We start from the raw sequence: 26315 nt of genomic DNA on the forward strand, positions 1-26315 counted from the left end.
AAATGCCTCTTTCGCGCTGACAGCAGCTACAGCAAGTAATCAGTAATGGCGGAGTCGGACTGCCGTTTCTCACTCTCACTGTGTCTATGCTTATAGGCAAGCATCACAAATGGGCGGGACTTTTCCCCTCGGTGACATGAACAGAGGGAAAATCTGAAACTGCTCGTTCTTTTTTTTAGATTATAAAAAAATGAGGTGGTGGATTTTTACCATTATAGGCTGGTTGTTTCACACACTGCGGCCACACAACTGTGTTCAAATACCTTATAAAAGTCATTTTTGCATAATAGGTCCCCTTTAAGGTCACTGTCAGACAAACGGCAAATATCCATCCACCTCAGGCGAAATGACCATATAACACTCTCCTGGGGATCAGATATTAGTCAGGGTCAGTAACCTAGAATAAACCTTGACATCTGAGCATCTTCACAGAAATTAGGTTATTGAGCACTGCAAAAATCTGAGTGGGGAAATAGCTCTGTGATTCTCAGAAAGACTGTATTTGTGTGTTTGTTTGTGCCAGAGCAAAAGGGATTCTCCACAGCAGGCCGTGCCAGCCTGTTGCTGACATTTGAATGAAATTCAAACTCAGAAAACAATGACCTCTTTGTGAGGTGGTCAAAGTTTGTCAGATACAAACACAGCGTAGAGCTGTAAAGGCTGGGTAAAATATGAGCTGGTTGAGCAAATGCATTAAAGGATGTAAGCAAATACTATCTGAGGACCCTGTGTGATTTAGAAATTACCTTCCACATCTGAATTTCGTGTGGTGCATTCACATGGCATCACACTGTGATTTTACTCAAATTTACTGTCTTATCTCCTGGATATGATGTAGGCTTTGCGTAACATTATATATTCCTTACCACATGCTGATATACATATCATCCATCTCCATCTGATCATTCTTTTGTTTTTGCTCTACTGATGGTTTTTAGCTTTCTCTTTCTGCAAATTGTATTGTTTTATGGTGTATAGCGATATAACCCAGCAACCAAAATACTAATCAAAACACTCCAACTTACATTCTTCACAAAAGATCGATAAAAATGCGCACAGGAAATATAAACCTTGAAAAACAATAATACACGACCCTGCCAAATCACAGAGTTACAGGACTAATATTACCACAGGACCAAGGTGTTCAGTGAAATATGCAATTTTGGGAATTTTTACTTAAAAAATGTGGCCGATTCACACGGGATTATGATCACAGACGAGCTTCGCAATTATTACAGTTGACTAGAGTTGACTCATCCGTGCGAATAGGGCTATTGATTGACCACTAATCTGAATATTCTTATAAACCATGTCTAATAGTACACATATATTATAGATGTCCAATAATATTAAGAATATTCATAATCAATTCTGAATATTTAAATATAATCAATATTTAATCATTCAAATTTAAATAATAATATTCAGAATACTGAGATTATAATCAATGTCTAATAACATCCAGATTATACTTCATGTCTAATATATATATATATATTTTTTTTTATATTTTTTTCAAATTTATTCCGAATATTCAGTTCATAATTAATTCAGAGTATTCAAATTATAATACATTTCTAATAATTCTCAATATTCATTTCAATGTCAAATAATATTCAGAATATAATCACTGTCCAATAATATTTGGAGTATTGCAATTATAATCAATGTCTAATATTTCTTAGAATATTCATACCATCAATGCCAAATAATATTCCGAATATTCTGATTATAATCAGTGTCTAATATTTCTTTGAATATTCATATTGTCAGTCTCAAATAACATTCAGGATAGTCGATTTATTATCAATATCCAATCATATTAAGAATATTCACCTTACAATTCATATCTGTGACAGCTAAGGCACTGAAATCCTCTACTCTCCCAGAAAAACACAAGCCAGAAAAAAGTAAACACTTATGCAAAATATATATTACAGTCAGAAAATAGATACAGACGAACTAAAAATCAATAAAGCACAGCTGAAACAACCTGACTCAGGAAGCGTGCAGCTATTTGGGCATTTGCGCAGCCATTGATCACTAGACCCATTAGATGTGAGTATTTCATGCTCAAAGGTTTGAATGGGCTATTTATAGCAAGCCAATGACGTAGTTTATCAAACGTAACCCCTTCCCACAGATCTCGCCCAGAACACCGCGATACCACACCGCTCGCTACACTACTCTCGGCTGCTCGCGCTGAATGTATATGAAGCTGTGCAGACAGGTGCGTCGCGGCATATGGCGATGGCGCACACAGCTGCCGACATCTTGAGAGTAAAAGGTAACTGTGTGCATGAAACATGCATGGAATCAAAAGCTCAGTTTTCTCATCGACTTGATACAGGCGACATGGATGCTTGTATGCTCGCTCAGATCAAAACATATCGATAACAATTTATCACAAAGGAAATGGTAGCGTCAAAATGATTATAGTGAAGCGCTGCGCAAATATGGGGAATACCGGAGCTCGCACCCCATCAGAGGACTAAAGGGGGTCATTGGAGAACGGAGGGTGTATCCCAGGGATAGGCAACTTCGGTCCTGGAGGGCCACTGTCCTGCAGAGTTCCTCTCCAACCCTAATCAAACACACCTGCCTGTAACTTTCTAGTGATCTTGAAGACATTGATTAGCTTCTTCAGGTGTGTTTGATTAGGGTTGGGGACGAACTCTGCAGGACAGTGGCCCTCCAGGACCGAAATTGCCTATCCCTGGTGTAGCCTATTCAGCAAAATCTGCTTGCATTTGTAATAAAAATGTGAAAATTATTTTCATATCAGAATGACTTTAATAGTTGTTATTTTTTCAGTTTCTTGTATTTCGGTTATTGCTACCATTGTAATAATATCAATAGTATAATGAAACAAAGTAATAATAAAAATATAATTATTACGATTAAAATTATTGCCACAACTGTAGACTTCAACACACAGCGATATCTTGGCGGTGCACATGAACTATTACCAATTTGGAAATGCTCTTATTTCATCTTTGAAGTGGCCAGACCAAACATTTAAGCGTTGAAATGTACGAAACATTCTTAAACTGTTAGGTTCCCTAAACGAATTATAACACCGTGCTTCTCATCCACAAACACGCAAATAACTGCAGGTTACTTCAGCTGCATGAACACAGGAGCAGGAATTAGTTTCCTTTTGTCCTTCGCCCTCATGTTTTTATCCTTGCGCGCTTTAATGTTTACAAACCTAAAACACGCGCATAGTGAGTGAAATAAATGAAGCGCAAAGGTGCATCGGTACTTAACTATTTACACAGGTGCTGGAGACACAGGTCGAGACATTCCCCCTCCACCTCGTACTCCGAGATCAGGTCCGTCAAGGGGCGCATAGGTGGAGGTACGTCCTCCTGGAGAGGTGGCCTCATCTCCCGCAAGAAGAGCTCCAAGAACCTCTTGAAGGTTTTCTCCTCGTTGGCAGAGCCGGCCATCGCTTCTCATTCCTGGAGAGAGCAGAGACAGCTGAAGCCGGGCAAGAAGTCTACACTACTTTGAATCATAGGCTGGAGCGAGTCGCGCGAGTTGGGGAGGGCGCGCGCTCGCGTGAACGGAGAGGGATTCGCTCAACAGACGTGCGTGACGTCACACGGGGGCGGGGCATGGAGAGGAGAGGAGGAGGGGGTGAACGAATTACAATTAACCCATTTAATCCCGTATATTTATGACGGAAATTTACTTTTGACTTTAAAGGGTCTAAACTGATGATGTAGCCTATTTTGCATAACACTTTTAATACACATGGTGTAAATAGTCACGTGACACGAGCGGTTTCATTCTGTATGGAAGCATCATAATACAGACATACTTATGTTTGATATATAATGTTTGAACGGTCTATTATTAATGTATTATTCAGGTATTTCTGACTTATGTAAATCATGGGAGCCCCTCTGTAGTTTCCCACCAGTTACAGGTGTGACTAGAAAAATAGCCTAATAATAATAATAAATTATTTTAGAAAAGGCAAGTTTGTTTTGGAAATCCGAGGAGCAAATGCCTACACGTTTCCAAGTAAAGGGGAAAATTCAGAGATTAAATGAGTTTTAAAAAAGTATAAAATTCCAGAGTTGACTGACCACATAAACAGCAGTTACATTATTTTTCAGAGCTAATACTTTAAAAAAATGTTTATATATATCTATATATATATATGTATACAGTGGTGTGAAAAAGTGTTGGCCCCACCTCCTGATTTTTTGTTTTTTGCATGTTTGTCACACTTTAATGTTTCAGATCATCAAACTAATTTAAATATTAATCAAAGACAACACAAGTAAACACAACATGAAGTTTTTGAATGAAGTTTATTATTATGAAGGGAAAACAAAATGCAAACCCACATGGCCCTGTGTGAAAAAGTGTTTACCAACAGTAAAATATGGTGGTGGTAGTAGTGTGATGGTCTGGGGCTGTTTTGCTGCTTCAGGACCTGGAAGACTTGCTGTGATAAATGGAACCATGAATTCAGCGGTCTACCAAAAAATCCTGAAGGACACTGTCCGGCCATCTGTTCGTGACCTCAAGCTGAAGCGAACTTGGGTTCTGCAGGAGGACAATGATCCAAAACACACCAGCAAATCCACCTCTGAATGGCTGAAGAAAAACAAAATGAAGACACTGGAGTGGCCTAGTCAAAGTCCTGACCTGAATCTGATTGAGATGCTGTGGCATGACCTTAAAAAGGCGGTTCATGCTCGAAAACCCTCCAATGTGGCTGAATTACAACAATTCTGCCAAGATGAGTGGGCCAAAATTCCTCCACAGCGCTGTAACAGACTCATTGCAAGTTATCGCAAACGCTTGATTGCAGTTGTTGCTGCTAAGGGTGGCCCAGTTATTAGGTTTAGGGGGCAAGCACTTTTTCACACAGGGCCATGTGAGTTTGGGTTTTGTTTTCCCTTCATAATAAAAAAACTTCATTCAAAAACTGCATGTTGTGTTTACTTGTGTTATCTTTGATTAATATTTAAATTTGTTTGATCTGAAACAAAAAGTGAGACAAACATGCAAAAAAATTAAAAACCAGGAAGGGGGCCAACACTTTTTCACACCACTGTGTATATATATATATATATATATAGATAAAGTATCTTAACCTAATCAACAGTTACATACATTTAGTATTTTTTAAAAACGTAATTAAAGCTTTAATAATTCAAATAATAGGTAGGCCAATTCTACGGCATAAAAACCTCGTTTTGTTTTCTCATTTAGCAGTTCATGTTTTTATATTTTATTCAATGTACCTTTTTATTTTTCATATGTAATCTAGGCATTTTTGCACGGGCTGCGTTCTGTATTTCTCTATGCGCAAAAAGAGGATGTGTGTATTGTAAAAAGTTTACTAAGGTATACGTGCTGGACTATATTTAAAACAGTCATAGTGTGAGAATATAAATTTTTGGTATAATTATCTTTCCAGTTCACGCGCGCTCCAGTGTCGTAGCTGCGTGCAAGTATGACGTCGGCCAAACGCAAAGCGCCTGTGACGTAAGCAGCCTATGCGTCATGTTTAAAGATGGATTTGGTTTTGTCGGCATTTTTAAGAGCAAGGTCCTTATTTGTCAGTTTCAACGTTATCTCGCTGTTTAGACGGATCATTACCTTTTTCTGCCAAAGCTGAAATAATTACTCAGTGAATATTCTTAATAGCCCCAATATTAATACATTTAAAACTGTCACTATGAAAAGCTGGTGGCTAGCCCTCAGAAATTTGATACACATTAAGCTATTATTAAAATCTAATTAGGCTACTACTAGTAATCTATTGCGAGACTGTGATTCAGACGCCGTACGAAACAATTATGTTTAATCGTTTAATCGAAACGGCCACGGTTTACTTCGACAGAGCTCTTAGAGGGAATGTTTATGAGAGAGAAACTCGATAAGTGATGCTCTGTGTGCCTGTATATAGGACATCACAGCTTAAGCTAAAAATAACAACTGTTGTAGATTTCACATCATCGCTGGGAATTAACTGTTCCGCTCCCAGGCTTGTTAGTTCAGCTGTGGGTTGCCAGATATTATATTTAACTCCAAGAAAGAAAAACTAAACTAAAAGCTTCTTACTTGGCTTAAAAGATATCCTATATTTATTGTGGTTTTTATGAGGCGCCACGTAGGATTTAAATCAAACTTCGCTTATCAATACATACATAAAACACATGCATATACACCTATAAATTACTCACATATACATGTATACTATTGGATGTTCAAAATATATATATGAAATACATGTGCACACTAATATGAAATCCATGCCAATACATATTATGTTAGTAATGAATGCATATACACTTGTGAATAACTTGCATATACATATAAACTTGATCCATGCATATACACCCACAACAACACACGCACATACATATAAACTGGCTGCAGACACACCTATACATACTCGCATATACATATTCACTTGATCCATGCATAAACACCTATAAACACTCGCACATACATATTCACTTGATCCATGCATATACACCTATAAACACTCGCACATACATATTCACTTGATCCATGCATAAACACCTATAAACACTCGCACATACATATTCACTTGATCCATGCATAAACACCTATAAACACTCGCACATACATATTCACTTGATCCATGCATAAACACCTATAAACACTCGCACATACATATTCACTTGATCCATGCATATACACCTATAAACACTCGCACATACATATTCACTTGATCCATGCATATACACCTATAAACACTCGCACATACATATTCACTTGATCCATGCATATACACCTATAAACACTCGCACATACATATTCACTTGATCCATGCATATACACCTATAAACACTCGCACATACATATTCACTTGATCCATGCATAAACACCTATAAACACTCGCACATACATATTCACTTGATCCATGCATAAACACCTATAAACACTCGCACATACATATTCACTTGATCCATGCATAAACACCTATAAACACTCGCACATACATATTCACTTGATCCATGCATATACACCTATAAACACTCGCACATACATATTCACTTGATCCATGCATATACACCTATAAACACTCGCACATACATATTCACTTGATCCATGCATATACACCTATAAACACTCGCACATACATATTCACTTGATCCATGCATATACACCTATAAACACTCGCACATACATATTCACTTGATCCATGCATATACACCTATAAACACTCGCACATACATATTCACTTGATCCATGCATAAACACCTATAAACACTCGCACATACATATTCACTTGATCCATGCATATACACCTATAAACACTCGCACATACATATTCACTTGATCCATGCATATACACCTATAAACACTCGCACATACATATTCACTTGATCCATGCATAAACACCTATAAACACTCGCACATACATATTCACTTGATCCATGCATATACACCTATAAACACTCGCACATACATATTCACTTGATCCATGCATATACACCTATAAACACTCGCACATACATATTCACTTGATCCATGCATATACACCTATAAACACTCGCACATACATATTCACTTGATCCATGCATATACACCTATAAACACTCGCACATACATATTCACTTGATCCATGCATATACACCTATAAACACTCGCACATACATATTCACTTGATCCATGCATAAACACCTATAAACACTCGCACATACATATTCACTTGATCCATGCATATACACCTATAAACACTCGCACATACATATTCACTTGATCCATGCATAAACACCTATAAACACTCGCACATACATATTCACTTGATCCATGCATATACACCTATAAACACTTGCACATACATATTCACTTGATCCATGCATATACACCTATAAACACTTGCACATACATATAAACTCTGAGCGAAGTTTGATTTAAATCCTACGCGGCGCCTCAGGTTTTAGAACAGGCCTTGTTAGTTCAGCCAGGGCTACTAGATCATATTAAAAGCTAAATTAACCCTTTCAAGAATGCATCAGCCTATAGTGTATGTTCAAACTAAATATTATAGTTAGACAGCTACAGCTATTGCGGAGACATAAAAAAAAATGACAAAAAAAAAACCTTGAAAGCATCTTTAACTATCGAAAGGGGATCCCATATTTGAGTTCACACTAATTATTGTTAGTTCAACTGCGGACTGCCAGATACTATCATTAACCATTAAACATTAAAATGACAGGAAACAATGTACAAGCTTCTAACGCAGTTTGAAGGATTATTTGTTTTAGAACATGTTTATTTAACTGGGGGGTTGCTAGATTATGTAAAAGGAAAAATTAACTCTTTCATAAATGTACTGGTGTAAATATTTTCACACAACATATTACAGTTAAGCAACTACAGCTATTGCAGAGGAATTCAAATGACAGAAACACTTTTAAAGCTTTCTGAACCATGGGAAGCTGAACCCACATTTGTTGAGTTCAGAATTATCATTATTAAAATGACTGGGGGTTCTATGATAATATCCAACTCGGTATTAACCTTTTCGAAATTGTAAGGTAACCAGTTTCCTGCAAAATATCAAAGTTACCACAGTTATTGCTAGGTAACGAAAATGACAGAAAAATTGTGAAAGCTTTTAAAATGAGTAATGATATTTTGAAACTGGTTACCATAGTGCATATTTGTAAAGAACAGCAAAGTAGCCTTGCCTGTATAGAGCAATCTGAAACTGTATTCAGTCAGCTAGTAACCTGTCATATTCATCTTCAAAATTATAAGTCTTAAGGTAAAGCGATGTGTGATGCAGTGACTGGATAACACAGCAGTGCAGGAATACCCAGTGTACTTTCCTCCTCACCTGAGAAAGCCTGAGGCTAAGAGCCTGTTAGGACACATCCAGACTGTCACCCATCTTAAACCAGCCCTGACAAATTATGTAAACCAATTAGTCCAGCTCTCCGTCTCAGGCAGTTCTTCAATCGTGATCTGTTCATGTGTCTAACATGGAGGTTAAAAACATCTATCTAGTACCCAATGTCCCCTTCTTCCCACATGAACATAAAGTGTTTAAGTCAGTTCTTCTGCCGGGTGTCTCAACTATCCATTGCCAGCCAAGGAAATATCAGGTGAAGTGCTCATATTTTATCTTTGTGCTGATGTAATGCTGGCTTCCCAGTGCATAATTCAATTAAAGTGATGAACCTCACACATATATGCTGGGAGTGGATGATATACTGATATTGATCCGGCACAATCTGCAGCTAAGTTATTAATGTTACTTGGAGGTGAATGTGAGCGGTAAACTCTTTATCTCTATACTGTCACTCATGCATAAATCATGGCAGAAAGTCATTCTGATGTGACCTGTGCAACACAACAAAACCTTCTCACCGTGTTCATTAGGGCCAAATTATTCAATACACTATTCCAAATTTAGTTAATTGCACATTATGGCACAAAGTTTGGGCCTGTGTGAATTAGGTGACATGATTAACGACTGTCGATTGTCAATTAGTTTGACTAATCACCAGCACTTGAAGCGACACAAAAACAATTTAGCATATATTAAATACAGAATATTAGCCAAGTATTGGACATTATTGAACAAAGAATAGCTTTAATATTTTTCATAAATATGCGGTCTTTAACCTGGTCCATCAAACAATTGAAGTTGGAAAGTTTGGGTCACTTTGGAATAGGTTTGCATCTTCAGTGTTTCCACCTAAATTTTAACATTGTCTGATTGACTGGTGGAAAATGTATATTGGCTACACTAATTGATCCACTAATACCACAAACAATTAATATACTATCATTTATTCAATAATAATCTAAGAACTAATCGTCCTTAATTGTGTTTTTAAATAATATATACATATCTGTACATTCCTGCTATGATGTTTTGTTTTTCTCTCAGCACATTTCTCGAGTTTTGAAGTGGCTTCCTACTGCTTTGAAAAGCGAAATGGTCTGCAATACATCCTCAAGACAGATCCTCCATTCGAGGGCGTTTGCTGTGGTTTCCCGAAGGAGATGAGACTGCAGATGAAGCAGTAGTAGTTCTGGGTTCATCTGGGGCATCCCTAAAACCCTGGACCTGTGAAAGATCACAAATATATTATATATATATATGTATATATATATGTATGTGTATATATATATATATATATATATATATATATATATGTATATATATGTGTATATATATATATGTGTGTGTGTTTATATCAGGGTTATTATATGTAACTAAAATTAAAACCTTTAAAATGTTGAGTACTTAAAATAAATGTTAACCGAAATAAAATAAAATATTAAAAAACTTTAATTAAAAAGTACTAACTAAAATTAAACTACAACTAATAAATAAAAACAAATAGAAATTAATAAAAAGGCATGTTCAAATATTAGACATATTTAAATTAGAAATATCAAAAACACAACAGAATTACTAAAACTTTCAAATTAAAGTGAAAACAGAAAATATAAAATCAAAATTAAAAATAAAATTAAAACAAACACTGTTATAGTATATCAATAATCTAAAATAACAGTAGTGTGTGTGTATGTATATATATATATATATATATATATATATATATATATATATATATACACATAATGTATATCTATATATAAATGTATAAGGAGAAATGTAAGGAAATATATGTATGTATATACAGACATAGTATTATATGTACAGACACACTCTTGTGATATACCTTTATACATTTTCCTTACATTACATATACATATATTTTCCTTGTATCTTTCCCACTGTTGAACTTACTGTGATTAGATATTGAACGGTGGCTTCCATTTGACTTGGGGACTTGTACAGGGAGATGAGCCTAAACACAGAGTAGACAGTGGAGAAAAGCATAAAATGCCTTGTTTTTTTCATTGCAGAGTGCACATTCTCTCCCTCTCTGACCTTGTCTGCTCGGTTTAAAAAGCAAGAGGGTCTGCGGCAATTCAAATGCAGGGAGGCTGAACTGTACAGCCAGCGGGAAGACCTTCAACTTTATGGCAAGAGACGAGAAAGCAAGATGGAGATGCTCTCTGTGCCTCTGCTGCCTGCTGCTACAGAGTAATAGACTAGCAGGTATGCAGGATGCATTATGAATAAGGTCTGGCTACAAAAGGCAAAGCAAGCTACTTGTTCAAAGTGATTCATTCCATCACCCACGGAGGTGAAGGGTAAAGAGTTTATGCAACATACTCTCGCTCTCTCTCTCTCTCCAGAATACACATTTGGCTGAGAACCCCACAGATGTTGGCTTCTATTTTCTAAAGCCACATTTTGCTGTGTCAGGTTGAGTGGACTTAAAAGACTAAATCCAGCATAAAAACACAATAAACACCTTCCCACACAATTAGCAAATTAAAAGTGTTTGTGTTTACCTTCGCAGTCCCTCCCAGTGGAGGATGAGCCTCTGCGTCGCAGCATAACCCCAACTCTCACCTGAAGTGTGAATTTTAATTGTTATTCTGTTGGTGAATATGTAAAAAAAAAAACACTTCATGGATGCATTCGTATATGTTATGTCCTACCTAATGCAGGAACCAGCTTAGATTGGCCATCTGAAATTCTTGTCGTCATCTGATTGGTCAAAACAACCTAAGAGCACATGGTAACCAAATACAATTATTTTTTATAAAAAAAATATATGTATGTATTATAATTAATAATACCAGTGGTATTTTAGTATTACTGATATGCTATTAGTTTCTGTAAATATTATATATTCAATTACATTTTAATTTATATTTTCTATTTTTACTTCATTTAAAAGTTATTGCATTTTTGTTGTATTTTGTTGATAATTTTTTTGAGTTTTTTTTTTTTTTGCTGATATAGTTTCTATAATTTTTTATTCATTTTTATTTAATATTAGTTAGTTGGTACTTAAATTAATTAAATTACAAAGTAAATTAAACGAAGATGGGAAATATTGCCCTGGCAACCAGCTGAAATAATACATGCTTATGTTGTTTATATTTGTAATATTTGTTTTTAACAAATATGATTTTATTTTTATTTAATTATTGTTATTATTAATAATTTACACAAATGTTAGTATTCTGCAAAAACAATTAATCAAATCTTATATACAGTAGTCAACATTTGAAGTGGATCAAAAAATTCATCAAAGTTGTCCTAAGACAAGAACGGGTATTGTTTTGGTTTTAGGACAAATTTTATGAAAGGTTTTGATCCACTTCAAATGTTGGCTACTGTATATCCTAATCAAATATCCTGATCGATCGCTCTCTCTCTCATACACACACACACACACACACACATGCATAAGTATTCTGCAAAAAAAATAAAATAATTAAATAATTAAATAGATTTGTCTGCTATCCATTATTCTTTGTTTCAGTAGTGAGATTTGCTGAGTACCGCTACACTATGTTGTGTTGCTAGTTGAATGAGCTGCTGGGCAAGGCCATTTAGGAGACGAGTCCTCTGAGAAAGATCCTCAAAGTCATGCCGGAATGGGAAGGCGATGCTGTCAATCACTACTAACCTCACCTGTGATGGGTAGATACATGTTATTTATAAGCATGTAATTAGCAGTACTGTAATATCACACTGCTGAAAGAGATGTCCTTAGCAGCGGTCCCGATTACTCATTTTCACCTCGGGATGCTCAGAAAGGAAGTCAGGTAGGAGGTAAACCTCAGCTAACAGCTCTACATAGTCATGGCAACGGACCAAGAAGAGGTTTGAGAGGATCTTCTCGACAGTAAGTTCCTCTAAAGCCTGTCTCTGTTCTAGGAGGAAAAGCAAAGACAGATTATTTGACAATTATACATTTTGTGTCTCATAAATGAATTCAAACGTGCATGAAACTACAGGTAAAGTTGAACAATATTAGGCGTGGAGAGCTCATTAAGTATTTTTTTTCTGAATATGCGTACATTTAGACATCCCAACTTATCTTAAATACTGAAATCAGACCTGTATCCTCTGCCAGGAGAGTGCAGCGCTGCACGGCTGGCTCTGCAATATCAGTAACCCGCTGCACTAAGAAACTCCCTTCGGTGTCTATATACAGTGCCTTTCCTCCCAGACCTCCAAAACACACAGGGATCTGCACATCCACAGCCAGCTGCATGCTTTAAAATGAAAAAAAAAAAACATCTCTTTTATGAAAATCCTGAAGACTTCTTTAGAGCACATCGCACTTTTGAAATATATGTGGCACATATTATCAAGAAGTTGAATTTAGGATGCACTATACATCTTATAATCCACTTCCATACCACAGCTGAGTCTTTCCAACACCAGGGGCCCCGCAGATCTCGGTGGTCTTTCCCACAGGAACACCCCCTCCGAGGGCATCATCCAGGGCTGAGCAGAATGTCACAATGCTCCCCACAGCCTGCTCCTGGTGCAGGTGATCCAGAGCTGTTAGGCTCTCTGTTGCTGCCCTCTGCTGGCCATCATCCCTCAACATCTGCAGCACCTCCACTGCCTCCTCCTGTGAGATACCTGCTTCTGTGAACGAAACAAGCACGGATGTTCAAAGTCACTCTTTGAAGAATGTACTATCGAAAGAATATTTTATGAAATCAAAACTTTTAAACACGAAGTATAAACAAGAGGACTTATGTTTCTTTACATGTTTTTTCTTCCCTTTCATACTCCTCCAAAACAGGAAACGACGCGGAGTGGGAAAATTCTCTTCAAAATAAAAGTCCCAAGACGACGCCATTGACGCATTTAAGTTCACGATTATACTCAGTTTATTTTTTTGCATGTAAGATGCAGTGTTGGGGAGTAACTAGTTACATGTAACGGAATTAAGTAATTTACTTACAAAAGTTACAGTTACTGAGAAAAAAATGTGTAAATAAATTACAGTTACTTATGAAAATGTTAAAGGGGGATACATCTGAATATTTTCACATGCATGCAAACATGATTTATTTATTTCCCAAATTGCATTGAGACACCATCAGGACGAACCCTAATCCTGCCTGCTTTAAATGTTTCAAAATGATGATCAGTTTAGCAAAATTTAGAAATTTAAATTTAGAGAAGTAATCAAAAAGTAAAAAAATGTAATTAGTTACACTACTTTAATAAAGTAATTGATATAGTTACACTACTTATTATATTCTAAATAAGGTAACTTGTAATCTGTAACCTATTACATTTGCAAAGTAACCTTCTCAACACTGGTAAAAATGATATAGTTATATAGTTAAGAGCCGTGGGATAGAGAAAGAGAAAGCATGCTATAAAATTATTGAATGCCTCCATTTATTATTATTATTGCATTTTATTACTATTATATACGGAATAATACGAATTTAGCATAATAATTTGATTACATATTATCATAATCGTTATTGTTTTATTTTACTTATATACTTTATATACTACATACGCTTTAATTATTGTTTGCATTTATTGTTATGTAACTCACTTTGTAAAATGCCGTTGATTATATACATTTCTTTTTGTATTGTTTATATTATGCATGCAATCATAATAAAAGACGAATGTTGACAAGTACATAGCAAATACATTATATCGCTACTAATTCAGAAATTAGCTAAAGAAACCCATAAAATCTTGCTAGCACGATTATTTCAGTCCAGTTCTTACTTAATAATGTTCCACTACTGAGCCTGAACACGTGATGTGAACAACTGCGATTATTAAAACGCCAAACTCTACTGTCCCTTATCCCGCCCTGTACAGCTGACGTGTGTTTACAAAACAAAAACACGCCATTGCAAGAAAAAAATGTTATATGTTAAATGTTATATAAACTCCATATAGCGGCTTAAATTAAGTTTGGTTTTCATAATTATATTGTTAAATCGGTATTTTATTGTAAGCTGTTTCAGTCAGTCTGAAGTGGCGCAGAGGATCTGAATGTGTTTGGATCCGTGTCTATTTGACAGCTGAGCTCAGATCAACATATCATCCTAAAGTCTTTTTGTTTCACTAACTGTAGAAGCTTATTATAGAGCATCATGAACTGTCGATCAGAGGTGCTGGAGGTGTCAGTGGAGGGCAGGCAGGTGGATGAGGCCATGCTGGCCCTCCTGCACACGATCCTCCTGCACCGCAGCACGGGGAAATTTCACTATAAGAAAGAGGGCACCTACTCCATCGGCACTGTGGGAACTCAAGACGTGGACTGCGACTTCATCGACTTCACATTCGTGCGAGTGTCGTCTGATGAGCTTGACAGGGTTATCAGGAAAGCGGTAGCCGAGTTTAAGGTACTTCTGATCACATTATTTCATTTACGAGATGTATTTGAATAGGTTACTAGGCTGTATTTCACTATAAAGGTGCTCTATCTGGGTATTATACCACGGTACTGTAACATCCTGCTTGGACATGCACCATGGTAGTACCATAATACTCTTTAAAGTAACTTTAAGTTCCATACAAAACTATTATTTTAAATTGCAATAATATTTCACAAAACAGTTTTTTTTCCTGTATTTTTGATCAAATATCGTAGATACAGCCTTGATAAGTGGAAGAAACTTCTTTAAAAACATTAAGAATCTTACTGATCCCAAACTTTTAAGCGGCAGTGTATACATACATAAATATTTGTTTTTCCAATACATAGTTTGCAAAAAAAAAAATATTTAAATTATTTCAAAATAAATTATTTGCGCTATACCTGACTACAAGCTAAAAAAAACAAATCATAATAATAATAGACTGAATAATAATAAAATTATTCACCTAATAAATTCATATCCCAAACCTTTCAATAAGGTAGCAACGTTCTTACACGTTTTGTAACCGCAACCTTATTTCTACCCAGGATGCTCTTGGTAATTCTGGGAGTGATGGCATGGGTCAGATCTCTTTGGAGTTCTACCAGAAGAAGAAGTCACGCTGGCCCTTTTCAGACGAATGCATCCTCTGGGAGGTCTGGAGCATCAAGGTGAATGTGGTGAACCTGGCCAACGAACAGGAGCGTCAGATCTGCAGGGAGAAGGTTGGCGAGAAGCTCGGGGAGAAAGTCATCAACATCGTGGAGGTCATTAACCGTCACGAGTATCTTCCCAAGATGCCCACACAGTCGGAGGTGGACAATGTGTTTGATACGAGTTTGAAAGACGTTCAGCCGTATCTGTACAAGATCACGTTCCAGATCACTGATTCTCTGGGCACGTCAGTTAGCACTACCATGAGGAGGCTGATCAAAGACACGCTAGCATTGTAAAGGACAGTCAAACAGCTGAAGCCAGATGCTCTTGGATGTTTATGATGATCGTGTAAAAATAGAAAACCACATTACATTGTTTCTGAATGGGATTTACACTTTCCTTGTATAATAATGATATCCACTATCTTTATATCAGCTAATTCAAGCAAGAATATTGTTCCTTTTTTTTTTTTTTTTTTTTATAAAATCTAATTATGTTACCTGAATTATATCATATTGTTTGGAATTTGTTTGCCTGATAAACATAAATTTAAGGACCACATGTGTTGGCTTCCTTGGAAAGTGTAAGAACAAATGCAAAATGTTTTCTAAATATCAGCATTAGGCCACAAGTAAGTGTTCTTTCCTTGCATTCACCTTAATTCAAAAGCTAATTGAGAACAATAATGTCTATTCAATTATCAAATTAAAATTAAAAACACAACAAAAATATGTAATGCATAATTATGTGAGGACTCCCATTTTTCTTCTCAAAGTATTCTTATTTTAAACAACTTTTGTGTTTTTATTTTAGAAACAAAAAGTATAGCTAATATATACAAGTGTCTGTAAATGTTGTAACTGACATGGCCTCCAAATCAGAACACAAACACTGTATTGCACGGTATTGATATTTATTTTAGAAAGCAAGCACAGAAAACAGTAGAAAATGCTTTAACACAAAAACTGATACAGTTTTTAAAGCCACATTAGAACGATTCAAGTGCTTACAAATATTAGTTATTGCAGTGATACCACAAGAATACCAAAAAAGATATACTTTTCATAAAACAGAGAAAATGTTGTGTGTGTTGTACAAACATAGACCATAAAAATACGTTTTGAGGATTAAATGTTCTGTTCTGTCATCACTATTCATTCAATGTCATACAATCTTTCAATGAACCATAATAAGAAGTTTATCAATTCCTGAAATAATCATTTTATCATCAGGACACATGTTAATATTGTTGGATTCTTAACCCAAAACAAGAAGCATATTATGCCATATAATACTGGGGTCAAAAGTAAATGCAAACTAAATCAGGTACTTCTATCCTCCTGAGTAATAGGCAACTTCTTCGTCAATGAATACCTTTTGGGGGAAATAAGTTAAAAAGGAATGTGCTACCATTTTATCCATCAAAATATAGACTAAATGACAGTAGCTGATGGAAAATGCAAAGAGCAAGCAACATACTTGGATTTTGTGCTCAACAAAGGCCACAAGCTTGTGAAGCCAAACATCCCCTAATGTAAGGGAAGAAGACTTTTTACTTAATTGATTTAATATTTCATACACTTGCTAAATATGAGGGAAAAATATCAAGGAATGAGATTACTATTTTAGAATAAAGATCTTCTCTGGGTCATACGGTCACAGAAAAGGTCCACTGAACATTGGGACTTACATCAAGACTTCATTAATCACTGAGTACTGGGTTCTGGTAAGTTGAGCTTACACTATGGTAAAGCTCACAATGTACTGATACAGTACTGATACAGTGTGAAAATCTACTCGAACTTCATCTATACACATTTATGAGAAGTAATTCCCACATATACTGCATGTCCTGTACAACAAAAGTATTAGGAGATCCACATTGCAGGCACACACTAAACCGCTTAAAGAACATCACTCCAAACCTGCTATTTTGTACATATAAAGCCTTCTATTTGTTCAATACAATCACTGAATATTATCCACAACCTCTAAACAAAAATACCATGTAAGCCTACATAACTGGCAAAAGCACGTTAACAGAATACTCTTAAAATTAAAAATACAACTTAACTAGCAATGTCGAAATTAAGTTATAAAGGTTTTCCTCTATCAATGTTCACAAAGTTTATTGAATAGTTTGATGTCTACTATTTTAGTCTGCTTAAGGTATGGTTTTATATGGTTCAAACACATCTTAAATCAAGATGTAAATCTGCATTCTCTTAAATGACCAAAGCAACAATTTAAGATTAATAGCTCTAACAACATAAGCAGGGCTGAATTGGGCATTTAAGAAAAAAAAATTTTTCCTTAACTTAATTGGGCATAAATAAATTTAAAGCTATCGTTTTAGGCCAGTAAAGAGGGAATGAATGTCTATTAATGCCCTTTCTACATCAGCCTGTGCTCTTTTAATATAGAGCAATGTTTATTTGGAATTGCTTCAAAGTGCTAAATAACAACATAAAGGCCACTGAAACAAGAGAGGTGTACGTAAGTCTTTCATGTAATAATCCAAAAAAGTAATCACTCAATTTTTGTTTGCAGTAAATCAGTACTAAGGTGAAATAAATCTGTTTAATTTATAACAGTCTTTCCTGACACTTAAAAGTGAACTTAGAAATAATACAGGGAAATGCTTTCGAAAACAAATGTATGTTTTAAGCAACTCAATCAAAGATGCATTCAGGAAACTCTGACAGTCTAAATACTGTTTATAGGAATAAGGTGTATTAAGTATGATCAAATGCTATTAATAAATCCCTGGGTTTTGTCTGCAAGTGTTTCCCAAAGTAAATCATGTGACAGTTTAAAGGAGACAAGATCCACGTTAGTCAACTTTAATGGTTAGGGCTACAAATGTGCAACTCTGTGCTCTTACGTATGGCTCTGCTCGTGACTCCACAGACTGAAAGCGGTCTTAAATGTCCGGTGACAGAATTTGCACATGTACTGCCTTTTAAAGGTGAGCGCAGAGAGACTTGGGGCATGGTAAAATAGCGTGTCGGATTCCTGAGGGGTGATCGTTTTTTCTGTGCTGTCGGACTTGGCGTGAGATTGTTCCCTAGGCTCATCATCGCCTGTTTTCTCCTGCTCTGGCTTCTTGAGTTTGGTTGACGATGATATGGAGCCTCTGGGTTCCTCTCCTGGGGCATCCACCCCAGAACGGGATGCTTTAAGTGGAGAAGTTGGAGGCTCTGGGATGGAATTTGTAAGAGGTGGAGAAGGAGATGGAGAAGACTGAAGCCTGTCGATGTCTCTCATCCCTGGCTCGTCAGGAGTGGACATGTGGGACTGGTAGTGGCTCCAGAGGCGGAAGTTGGTCCTGAATGCTTTGTGACATATGTGGCAGATGAAGGGTTTGATGTGGCAAAGCAGTTCCTGATGACGTTCCAGGTCTTTGTGGGCACTGAAAAGCTTCCCACACTTCTCACAAGGCCAAACGCCCGGTTCCTCAGATCCAACAGAAGCCGTGCTCATGCCATCCTTGTCTGATACTGCTTGCTCTTGAGGTTCCTCTTTGACCTGCAGCTCTCCCTGACCATGAGCACTCAAATCCTCTGGGACATAAGACGATGAGTCTTCAGAATCATACATGGGTGGAACCGATGAGTCACTGTACACTCCTTCCTCTCTGGAGTCACATATCGACTCCTGAGAAGAAGGAGTAACTCCGAGAACATTGGATGATTCGTCATGATTGCTCTTCTGGAGACCGAGAGTCAACTGCTCCTTCACACTCATCATATTGTGATTGTGAACTTCAACCTGATGACGCCATATGCTGAAAGAAGACTTGAATGTGCGCATACACTCAAGGCAGGTCAGCTTCTTGTACTTGCAGTGAGCTTCGTGGTCTTTCTTGACGACTGTGTTGGAGAATCGAAGTCCGCAGTATGGGCAAACGGTAGCATACCTGCAAGCTCTCTCATGGTCTTCTAATTCAGACATAGAGGGCAGTTTCTCATTGCAGAGCCGGCAAGAAAAGGCGTCCTTATCTTGGTTTTCTTTAAGATGTGTCAACTGCTGCTGCTTGTATTGAAGGTCTCTCTCGGCATCCGTGTCAAGGTTAGCCGGCTCAGCGGAGTGTCCTTTCATATGTAGTTTTAAGTGTGATTGAAAGAAAAACATTTTGCCACAGTAGGGGCATCCGTAGGACCTCGATCGCCTGTTTTTCCTGCCGAAGGGTTGCGACTGCAGGCCTTGCTTGGATCTCCGGAGCTTCATAATCAAGGCCTTTTTTATCTCCCGCTCTCGAACAATATCAATTAGCTTCCTCTGAAACTTCTCATCCAGGACAGAATAGGAACTAGAAGAGGGTGCAGGATTTTGAACCACGCCGTGTTGGGTTTGGCAGTGAGTCCAGACTTTGAAGTTCGTGTGAAAGCGTTTGTGGCAGATGTCGCACGCATACGGCTTCTCTGGATTGTGGTACATGTTCACATGGCGATACAGACCTGCATTGGACCTGAAAACCTTCAGGCAGTTCCAGCACTTAAACATTTTGTTTGGGCGAAGTTCTCCAGGTTCCTCATTACTATTGTCCATGTTGGAATTGTAAGGTACCTCATCCAATGTGCTTTCCTGATGCATCAGATGTTGCTCATTAACAGGCCTAGATCTCTTAAAGGGCATATAACTACCATCTATCTTAGTCTTCCTCTTCATCGAGGGAGTGAAGTAGCCTCTCGGACCTTCATCATAGTTTGCCTGAAAGTCTTTGAAATTTACCGGCAGGTTGTCTCCAACAGTAATGCGAACTATTTCAGAGGGGTCAGCAAGAGGACTGCTGGGCTCTGCTTTAATTCGGAGAGGAGTCATTTGAGTGCCCTCTGTCTGATGTGCATTTCGCTGTCTCGACCTGAGAAGAAGTGGCATATCTTTTGACACCCGATCCTCATTTTCAGAGGATGGCGACCTTGCTGTTGTGGTAATTAATTTGACCACGGACTGTTCTCGACTTTGTGAGTCCTTTAGCTCCAGAGCTGGAGAAAAAACGGGAACTGGACTATCCATCGACAATGACCTGCGCAGCAGACTTTTAATAAGTGGCCCACTTCGGTCTACGCTTTCGTTGCGTGGACCTTGATGTTCACCCACTGCTCTGGAATCATGCGATGCTTCCATTCTTCCATCAATGGCGCCGTCTGTTTGATCTGATTGTAGGCTTGCATGCTGTACAGACTCGCTAAATGACACTGAGGATGTTAGTTGCGGCCTCATAGATTGCGATCGGTATTCAGTTCGATGTCTCAGTATGGATGTTGGTGAGGAGATGATGGATCTGCAATTGCTATCGTCTGTGTTTTTATATGAACTTCTGCTGTTGGAGGTACTGTTGGACTCTTTTTTTGGTCTGACATGTCCTGAGGATTGGCTCTGATTACTGAAATCGTGTGTGAGCGAGCCTGGCTCTGTGGCCTGTTTAAACGGTTTTCCCTGAAGAGTCGAACTTTTCCTCTGAAACACATCCATGCCAGGCTGCTCACCTTGACCTTGATGTACAATAACACTTCTCTTTTGAGAAGCGCCATCCTCCTCCTCAGAGAGCGACATCCGTTTCCTTGACACAGAGTATGACGCCTGAGGTCTTACAGACATGATGTTGGTTAGAAAGGGAATGCCAAGGCTATATCCCAGCTCCTGTATAGCTGCCAGGCTGCATTTCTCCACAAACAGAGATGAGGAGTAGATGTAGTTTAGTACAATCTCAAATGCATCAGGCTCACAGAAGTCAAGCTGAACAATGGAGCGGTTCTCTGCGTCCCTTCTGGAGAACACAGACTGGAAATATTCACTGCATGCTGCAAGGATGCTTTTATGGGCCTGGTATTGTTGATCACCCACTAACAACACGACATCACAGAGCTGACCCTTCAACCGCTGCTCGTTGAGGACACCCAGCAGTGAAATACCATGGGAAGGGTTACAGTAGTGCCCCAGGCTCTCCATTTTGGCTTTGAAGGGGAGTGAAAGAAAATACAAATTTAGTGCATTGAAAAGTCATTACAACAGTGATTTCAATCAAGCTACAAAAAATTATCTTGGTAACATTTTACACATATATAAATACGCTGACAAAACTTAAAGCATAAGGTATTATGAACTACAAATAAAAATTGTGTAAATCATTATTTATGTATTTGTATCTAAATTTATAAGTACACTGTTTGTGCATTGTTAATTCATGTTTGCTTATAATTCGTTCACTTATTTATACAACTTAAAATGTTACAAATATATTCAGATATGTGGAAATGAACATTAATGTACATTAATAAATGCTACCCAATGCAATAAATAATGCTAAATTAAATCTTATTAAAAATTATTACCATTATCTTAAACATTAAAATGCTCAGATAGGTACACAACATGTAAGCTGACATTTGTCTCAAACAAATGCACATTTCCATCAAATTTGTTTTCCTTAAAAAAATACATACAGTTACTGAAACATCTGAAATCATATTGATATTTAGTATTTTGTCTTTGAATGTTGTCTTGAATAATGAGGCACCCTGGACTGACTGGCAACCACTGCAATTTAGTGTGTTAAAAAACAACATAACATAACAACAATCTGACGAAGATGCCTGATTACAAACACTATTCATTTATTAATACATTTTAAAATAAGACACTGTCACATTATTTCAAAATCATGACATAAATCAAAAAGTCGACGTTAGAAAAATATACATATTTATGTTATTTAGTAAGCTGTTGAGTATTATGTCACTGTAGAATTACAATAAGCAAATAAATCTCATAAAATAAAGCGGGCCAGCGTCTACGCATGCGCAGAGCGACCGCTGATTACATCATGTCTAACGTTAGTTACAGTAGGGTTTACGCTGCCTAGAGAGACTATTCACTCATGAAAACAAGGCGTGAGTGTGTTTATATTTCAACTGGAATGATTTCGCTGAATATTTCAAGATTCTTCGAGAGCTCCATTTCAAATATAACTATTTGTTGATTCACCGTTGCCAAACTGTGACCATATCAGCAAACAAGTGACAAAATACAGGCACTCTACTACTACTCTACTATTCTCCAGGTAGGAAATGAGAGGATTAGAGCACGCGTCTGCGCACACACAGCCTCTCCTGCCACCGACTGCGCAGACGCCGCATCCTGAGAGCAGCCGCTTCTGTCAGGAAAGAGAAAACCTCCTCGGCGTTACGTCAGGAAAGGCTGATTTCACCCAAACGGCATTCAGCTACTTCAATTAGACGACGACATAAAGTTGTTCAGGATCTCCACTCACCCTAGTTCGGTGGCTTTGGATGCCCCGGAGCTCCGACAGTGGACTTTGTTTCAGAGTTGCGTTGAGCATGAAGCAGTCGTGATTCCATCCATCTTGTGTTTGACGTCATCCCACTCTAGGGATGAGGTCATCGCTAAGAACGCTCGTCACGTGTGCTGCTCTCTGATTGGCTGCTGTGTGAGCTGTGGGCGTTCACAGGAAGTTCATTGAGTCAGAGAGACAGAACTTGCAATAAGCTATAAACCAAGCTAACTTTAATTTGATCTGGAAAAGGAAAACACACTACATTAGAAAAGGAATGATGGTCAAAGAATATGAAGAAGGAGGACTAAAAGCCCTTGACATTGAATGTATTAATGGTACAATTAAAATAAATTGGCTAAAATCCTTTTTGAAAAATGAAAATATATTTTCAATCAAATATTTATGAAATTAGGAGGTATCCATTTTTTCCTTAGATGCGATTATGACCTTAAAAAACTCCCTGTTAAGTTATCAGTGTTTCATCAACAGGTTTTACTTTATTGGAAAATGATATATAAGCATAATTTCAGTCCCTTTATGGAACTGTAGATATGTTGTATTTAGGAACAAATCTACAAAAACTGATGGGAGGAAGGAATATGGTCTGTTATGCAAATATTAGATACCGGAGTAATGTCTTTTGAAACTTTTAGTTCCAAATTTAATTTATTTGACAGAAAAAAATATGATAACATCATCAAAGCTATCCCACAATCTATAATTCAGACGTCTTGTAATTTATCTCAAAATAATATGTTTTTGTTAATGAACTATATCCCTTTTCTTCAAATAAAAATGTAGTATTCCAATATTTCTCGAAGGATGAAGTTAAAATTTTAAGAACAAAATATTAGAAATTTCCAGTTGCACCAAAGGGTAAGGAAGAGAATTTTTGAGATGTCGATTTGACCTTGAGGTTAACAACTGTTCCTTTGGGATGATCAAAATGATTTTTTTATGATTGCAAATTTGCCTTTTGGGAAGATTTGCATTACTGGTTATTTACTAAATTTGAAGATTTACATGTTTTAACAAAGGAAAATGTATTATTTGGTCTATTTTTGAAAGATGAAGCATGATTTAGCAATTAACACAATTATTATCCTTGGGAAGTTCTTTTTGCATAAGAACCGATTCTTGAAAATTCTTCCAAATTTCTATGTATTTCACAAGGAACTATGTCATTATTTTTTGTCGCTGAAACAAATGAAGAAAAAGAATGCTGTAAATTTCTGCAATTTATTAGAAAATCGTCAACTTGCTGAAAACCCCTAGTATTTATAATTTATTTTACTTTATTTATTTCTCTTTTTTTCCTCTTCTCCTTATGTTATGATGCTCATTAAGAAATTTTGCATTTTGTACCAGGCCATTTATGGTTGTAAAGTTTACACTGTTCACTAAAGTAAAAAAAAAAAACAAAGTTAGAGAGACAGAACTGCGATTTTGGGTAATTAGTAGACAATAAAATTATTTATTTGCATTATTTATAAAATAATGTATACGTAGCATATGTAGCTGTATCAGTGTTGTTTTTAAAAGATAAAATCCGCTAATATTTGAGGATTAATTTGGTCAGCTATCCTTACCTGCCTTGTTAACATATTTTAGGCTGAAGTTACCATTGTAAAAGTCCATCTTATATAAACGACATCGGGGTCTTTTACCAAGGTAGCTTCAGACTCTGAATATATATGTATGTATGTATGTATGAATGTGTGTGTGTGTGTGTGTGTGTGTGTGTGTGTTCTTACTACTTGTATGTTGTAGTCAAGTGCAATCACATCTAAATGTTCATTGTCGTATTACTAATCTCATGGTAAATATTAAGTTTGTTCTTAGAAAATGCATTCCAAATAAGTGAAGATATTTTAAGATTAAGTGCAAATTAATCTTGTTTGATGTTTTTGATTCTTGTGCACCCCTCAGTTATTAATATATAAAAATATATTTGTAGTATATTCAAATTTAAAACATTTTTACACATTTAATCATATATTTTATGTATGTTGACTTATGCTCTTATTTACAGCAATCTATAATAAACTATACATATAATTAAATAAATAATTCACATTTATTTGTATAGCACTTTTTATTATACACAGTTTCAAAGCAGCTTAACAGAAAATGAATGTTTTTTATAGAAATACGAGTTCTGTTAGCAGGTGTAACGTGTCAAAGTAATGTTTCTATGGCAGAAATGTTCTAAAATTAGGCTGTTCAAATCATGCAGTTAAGTAATGTCATGTATTCAGAAGCAATGAACAAATTAAAGCAATGGTTACATGATGTGATCTTTACAATGCAAGGAAAATTGAGCAGTTTTGTATGTTTATTCAGAGTCAGCTTCATCAGTGTTGGGTCATCTGAAGTCTTCATGAGAGGCTGGATATAGTCAGCAGGAGCAATCTATAGATTACACCAACTAAATGTGATGGAATCATACTCGGGAACTGGCACTTTTTCACAAAGAACAGGGAGAGACTTGCCAAACCCAGTCATGGTGAGGGTGATGTCTCATTACAGGGAGTCTTCAGATGGTTCTTTTTCTGAAAGCAAGATAGAGAAGGAGAAAAACACAGGAGAAATGGTTAAGTGATGCTCTCCATCACATTTTAGTCCTGTGGCATCACTATTGAGTGGCTCCACGATCCGCCATTGCTGTAAAAAATAAACGGTCCATTGGAGTCAACGGAGTTGTCTCAACCCTCTCTCTATGGCTCTGATGAACAGTTGAGATGAGTTCGCACGGACAGGAAGCTTTATGTCATTAAGTATAACATAAAAATCAGCGCTTCTAAAAAAAAAATGTTGTTTTTCCCCTGGAAGTATTTATTATTTAATCCACTTTATTTAATAATAGTTTTACAAAAACTGATTTTAAAGTCATAATATTGGTGAATTGTATAACATTATTGAATTTGAATAATGGAAACGATAACCATATTAATTTATTATCAAAATAGCTAGTAGTTGGCTGCTGCACTATAATTTTATTTTTTATATTTAAGTTGCAGCATATCTAAATGATCACACTGTGTAGTTCTTTTTAATTATGCTTAAACTTGCTTAAATGATGTGCTAAAAATTCTGTAGGTTATCT

At 36.6% G+C, this 26315-nt stretch overlaps 4 protein-coding genes across 4 annotated transcripts in view; 1 reads left to right on the top strand and 3 right to left on the bottom strand.

Moving 5' to 3' along the window:
- The window catches only part of LOC306863990 (protein phosphatase 1E-like), a 51311-nt gene extending 47747 nt beyond the window's left edge, over positions 1 to 3564 (bottom strand). The window contains exon 1 of the mRNA XM_079407635.1: positions 3271 to 3564. Coding sequence (XP_079263761.1) covers positions 3271 to 3452 — 182 coding nt within the window. The 5' untranslated portion in view covers positions 3453 to 3564. The remainder of the gene's footprint in view (positions 1 to 3270) is intronic.
- A 6018-nt stretch (positions 3565 to 9582) lies between these two features.
- Positions 9583 to 13685, bottom strand: LOC306864313 (DNA repair protein RAD51 homolog 3-like). Its single transcript, XM_079408259.1, has 9 exons — positions 13620 to 13685; positions 13261 to 13495; positions 12956 to 13113; positions 12635 to 12768; positions 12395 to 12526; positions 11542 to 11608; positions 11392 to 11452; positions 10778 to 10838; positions 9583 to 10087 (listed from the first exon to the last, which is right to left on the bottom strand). Exons 2-9 carry the CDS (start codon positions 13452 to 13454, stop codon positions 9974 to 9976), a joined length of 921 nt encoding a protein of 306 aa, XP_079264385.1. The 5' UTR covers positions 13455 to 13495; positions 13620 to 13685; the 3' UTR covers positions 9583 to 9973.
- A 1013-nt stretch (positions 13686 to 14698) lies between these two features.
- LOC306863883 (autophagy-related protein 101-like) lies at positions 14699 to 17037 on the top strand. Its single transcript, XM_079407465.1, has 2 exons — positions 14699 to 15237; positions 15801 to 17037. Exons 1-2 carry the CDS (start codon positions 14986 to 14988, stop codon positions 16203 to 16205), a joined length of 657 nt encoding a protein of 218 aa, XP_079263591.1. The 5' UTR covers positions 14699 to 14985; the 3' UTR covers positions 16206 to 17037.
- LOC306863882 (zinc finger and BTB domain-containing protein 21-like) lies at positions 16808 to 23302 on the bottom strand. The gene is made up of 2 exons (XM_079407464.1): positions 23186 to 23302; positions 16808 to 21869 (listed from the first exon to the last, which is right to left on the bottom strand). Exon 2 carries the CDS (start codon positions 21862 to 21864, stop codon positions 18790 to 18792), a length of 3075 nt encoding a protein of 1024 aa, XP_079263590.1. The 5' UTR covers positions 21865 to 21869; positions 23186 to 23302; the 3' UTR covers positions 16808 to 18789.
- Between the last annotated feature and the right edge of the window lie 3013 nt (positions 23303 to 26315).

Source organism: Barbus barbus (genome assembly GCF_936440315.1).
Source record: "Barbus barbus genome assembly, chromosome: 45".
In the NCBI taxonomy this organism is placed as follows: Eukaryota; Metazoa; Chordata; class Actinopteri; order Cypriniformes; family Cyprinidae; genus Barbus; species Barbus barbus.

What these genes read in the sequence shown, in the direction of transcription:
- LOC306863882 (XM_079407464.1), bottom strand. Translation starts at nt 21,864, where the DNA reads ATGGAGAGCCTGGGGCACTACTGTAACCCTTCCCATGGTATTTCACTG.
- LOC306864313 (XM_079408259.1), bottom strand. Translation starts at nt 13,454, where the DNA reads ATGTTGAGGGATGATGGCCAGCAGAGGGCAGCAACAGAGAGCCTAACA. An exon ending in CAACACAACATAGTGTAGCG is followed by an intron (nt 11,609 to 12,394) that starts GTACTCAGCAAA and finishes ATGTGCTCTTAG; the next exon opens with GTTGTTTTGACCAATCAGAT. An exon ending in CACTGGGAGGGACTGCGAAG is followed by an intron (nt 10,839 to 11,391) that starts GTAAACACAAAC and finishes CTCTGTGTTTAG; the next exon opens with GCTCATCTCCCTGTACAAGT.
- LOC306863883 (XM_079407465.1), top strand. Translation starts at nt 14,986, where the DNA reads ATGAACTGTCGATCAGAGGTGCTGGAGGTGTCAGTGGAGGGCAGGCAG. An exon ending in AAGCGGTAGCCGAGTTTAAG is followed by an intron (nt 15,238 to 15,800) that starts GTACTTCTGATC and finishes ATTTCTACCCAG; the next exon opens with GATGCTCTTGGTAATTCTGG.